The sequence below is a fragment of the Liolophura sinensis genome, chromosome 11 (assembly GCF_032854445.1).
Source record: "Liolophura sinensis isolate JHLJ2023 chromosome 11, CUHK_Ljap_v2, whole genome shotgun sequence".
In the NCBI taxonomy this organism is placed as follows: Eukaryota; Metazoa; Mollusca; class Polyplacophora; order Chitonida; family Chitonidae; genus Liolophura; species Liolophura sinensis.
The window spans coordinates 23,593,400-23,597,632 of record NC_088305.1 but is presented as its reverse complement, the minus strand read 5'-3'; the positions used below and the strand labels follow the sequence as shown (position 1 = coordinate 23,597,632).

General features: G+C 39.4%; 1 protein-coding gene across 1 annotated transcript in view; it reads left to right on the top strand.

Annotated features, from left to right (window-relative positions):
* Positions 1–3,547: 3,547 nt before the first annotated feature.
* LOC135478019 (kielin/chordin-like protein) overlaps positions 3,548–4,233 on the top strand; it is a 65,495-nt gene continuing 64,809 nt past the window's right edge. Inside the window, exon 1 of the mRNA XM_064758276.1 lies at positions 3,548–3,605. Coding sequence (XP_064614346.1) covers positions 3,563–3,605 — 43 coding nt within the window. The 5' untranslated portion in view covers positions 3,548–3,562. The remainder of the gene's footprint in view (positions 3,606–4,233) is intronic.

The window sequence follows — 4,233 nt, the reverse complement described above, 5'->3', positions numbered from 1 at the left end:
TGCCCACATATCTGCTGTCTGATATTCATTAACCATTCCTTAACCTGGGTATTAGGTAAAATTCCCCACGCCCAAGTGCATAAAGCCGAGGTTTTATTGTGAACTCACGTCAGGTTTTGTGTCAAACAAAAATCAAAGAAAATACATTGAAAAGAAGGAAGGACTAGTATATTCGCAATAATTGCCAGATGAACACGGACGAAAAGTCACGATACAGACATTGTTGTGTGAACAATGACAATAAACAATGAACAATAACATGGATAACTTACATATAAGTCAAACCTGTCACACGAAAACGACGAATCCTCGAAACGACACATTGTTTCCCACTGTTTTATTTCGCAGTGAAGTACCTTTTCCCGTGAAGGAAAACTCCTCAGTTTATATATTTATTTATTTCATTGGTGTATAACGCCGTACTCAAGAATATTTCACTTATACGACGGCGGCCAGCATTATGGGGGGAGGAAACCAGACAGAGCCAGGGGGAAACACACGACCACGAGGAGGTTGCTGCCATGCCTTCCCACGTACGCACCGCATTGGTGAGAGACCCCTGGGTTATTACGTTGCGCTAGCGCGCTAACCAACTGAGCCACGGAGGCCGTCCTATGAAATACTCTTAAGTGCGGCGTAAAACACCAATCAAATAAATAAATAAATAAACAATGAATACGGTGACAAGAAACGGTCGGGGCCGCAGTCGTATATGTGAAACGTTCTTGAGCACAGCGTAAAACATCAATCAAATAAATAAATAAATAAACAATAAATCGTACGGTGACAAGAAGCGGTCGAGGCCGCAGTCGTATGTGTGAACTATTCTTGAGCACGGCGTAAAAACACCAATCAAATAAATAGGTAGATAAATAAATAAATAAATAGACTGTCGATGGGTATGATGTGTATATCAATACCTGGTGTCTCAATTCTATTCTTTGCATTCTGCGGAACGGCAGGCCCGTTGTCTAATTTTAATCTCGCAATTGTTCGTGACCTGGTGTCATAACTTTACGTTTTCAGCAGTTCCGCCTATTCTGAGGCGGAAGTTTTACTGTTAATTTTAATGGATATTTGTTTCTTGTGTCTGTCCTGGCTCTATCTGTCTGCCGGTTGTGACGTTTTAGTCATATAATGATGGGCTGGGCCGGCCAGTAAGGATGTAGGTATGTTTTACATACCGCGGACAGATTTGGTTCTGTTTTCCCACAGCCTAGATTGTGGTGGCGTACAAAAAAAAAAAAAAAAAAAAAGATAGATAGATAGATAAATAAATAAATAAATAAATAAATAAATAAATAAATAAATAAATAAATAAATAAATAAACTGTCCATGGGTATGATGATGTGTATATCAATACGTTACATGTAAGAGAGTTCGTTCAAAGTTCAGTGATTTTAGCTCTGTGTGTTCAAGTTTCCTTCGCCATATATTTGACCACAATTGTGTAATTGGAACATTCCTGAATGTATGCGTGTATGCTTGGGGATTTACGTCGTACGTAGGAGTCATTAGGTGTTTGTAAATATACTGTGTTTTCTGGTGGTATCGTGAGCCAATGCATCCAAAGTACTACCGCAAAAAAAGGATCATATATCGTGTTCTGAGACCGCTGTTATTTCATTTATACGTTCCAGTAAATACACTGCTCACCATATGGCCTATGAAGTTATTGTTAAAGTTACTAAGATTCGTGCACAGAAGCGTCCGTTACGTCTGTATATTCCAGAATACTAACTTCTGATTGCCCTAAAATTGCGTATTTCTAAAATTTAAATAGACCAGTATAACACGGATAAGGTTGTTATGAGAAACATTTTTGAACGTTTACATTATCGAGATTGTAATGAACTGACATGACGGGCTTTCTTCGTTCTATTTAGTTTTTGTTGTATTAAGGGAGTGGGGATTAAGAAAGTGTCAATTTGCAGTAGGCCCAATGTACACACCCGACTCTGTGAAGTCGTACTATTCATTGCGTCAATAGTGGAGACGCGAGAGAAGTAGAGTTTGTCTGAAAATACACCCCCTCCTCCGAATAAAGGCGCCCAGTGAATAACAAAAATCGTCCACGGCCCTTTTTCGGATTGACAGTATTGAATATGTAAGTTTATACACAAGGCTGCACACTGGTTAATTAGTCTTGTATTATTTTCTCCATTAGTACATGTATCACGCTATACACTGTGATTCTTTCCAAAAACAGTAATTTTTATATTTCTCGGTTTGCTTCATCCTTTATACATCCATTCAGATCCAGGTATATCCCTCGCTCCGATTTGGCTACAACATTGCTGAAGCGGCGTTAAGCGGTAATCATTTATCCATACCTGCCTATTCATGAATGTTCACTGTAAACTGTACGGTACTGTGCGGTTGAACGCCACGTGACATGAGGAGGAAGCAAGGGAACTAGTTTTTGTGCATGTGTCCGTTGTTATTTCGGATACAAAAATGTCGTACTCTAATAAATAGGTTATGGAACGAATTCAAATCATCGATGAATATATTGTCGTAAAAAAAACGTCAACATAAAACTAATGCATATATGTAATTAAACAATTGGCACTGTGAACAATTACCAATGTAAATATCATGATTTGATAGACCGCGATATCGGAAAGGGAAGGGCACTAAAATATTTTAGCAGGTGTTCCGTACATCACACAGTAGCACGTGGCTCGCAACTTTTAGACTTGAACAGGGACGTCAACGTTTTCCATGTCGGAATTATACACGGAGGCAGCTAGTATTTGGCTTTACTATTGAAATAGCAGTGGTGTGAACGCTTCCATGTCGTTGTAAATGCAATCATTCGGGTCAGACGCCTTTAGAATTAACATATATTTAACCTTGGACGAGTCGACCATTCAAAGATCCATGCGTGAGGCATGTAAATTAACCAATCATATTTCACCTAATTTTGACCAATGAATAATCACATTTATCAACACACCAGTTAATCTTATTCCAGTAAATGGGACTTTCATTCAAAGAAGATCAAGTCATGGCTACATTAGTCGTGTTCAACCTTTGTATGGCCTTTTCGATAAAAAATTTTCACCTCAACGCCTTGAACTGAGAGTGTTAGTTTCTTTTTATTTCGGGTCATGGTAATTAGGCTTAAATCGTTGAATTTCGGTGAAAGACGTTTGTGGAGCGTGATTCCTATAACAGTGGGAGAAGTAAATACCTCCGAAATGAAAGGTTATCAATTCCCAGAAGCACCAAGTAGACCGAATCTATTTGATTTTAATCTTTATGCTAAGGCCGATGTCATGCAGGCTTACCCAAAGTCGAACTCCTTTACTAAAGTAGTGTCGGGGTCTACGATATTCGCATGTCCCAGCGAGCGGGTCTCGTTGACATTTGAAGACATGAGCACTCTTTTGGAAATTTTCTGTATCTTCGTTTATGCACGTTGTGTTACGGTTTTTCAGTGCCCTGCTTCTTAAATCGGTCAGTTTAGGTCTACGTGTGTATGTGACAGTTTAAATCATTCTTCACATTCTATCCTTCTCTTTCAGCTGGTCGGACCACCCATAGTACCCCGTTGCCATGGGCCTAATCCCTGCCATCGCGTTAGTGGTACTTATCGGAGGTACGTTGCTTTTATGTTCCAGATCCGTTGATTAGTCAGTTCCTTTAAATGTGTCTACAATTCCGTACCTTCAGATTTCTTTTTAATTCAGACATACACGTATTTGACGGAAGCACCATATCAAACAGATAATATTTATTAATTTATTTATTTGATTGGGTGTTTAACGTCGTACTCAAGAATATTTCACCTATGCTACGGCGGCCAGCATTATGGTTGAGGAAACGGGGCAGGGCGTGGGGGAAACCCATGACCATCGGCAGGATGCTGGTAAAACAAATAATAAGTTAAAAAGGTATTATTTGCTTCCGCAAAGCTCAGGGTAACGTGTACATATGCTTACTATATGAGCAAATAAATAAAAAAAAAATTATTTAGAGTTTCACGCGGTAAAATCTAGTCCCTGTGGCTCAGTCGGTTATCCGCACTAACACAGCGTAATGACCCAAGAGTCTCTCACCAATGCGGTCGCTTTGAGTTCAAGACCATCTCATGCTGGCTTCCTATGGTGATATAAACCATAGGCCTGTTGAAATTCAGACTTCCTCCCAAAATAATGCTGGCAGCCATCGTACAAGTGAAATATCCTTGAGTGCAGTGTGAAACACCAATGAAAAAAAATAAATAC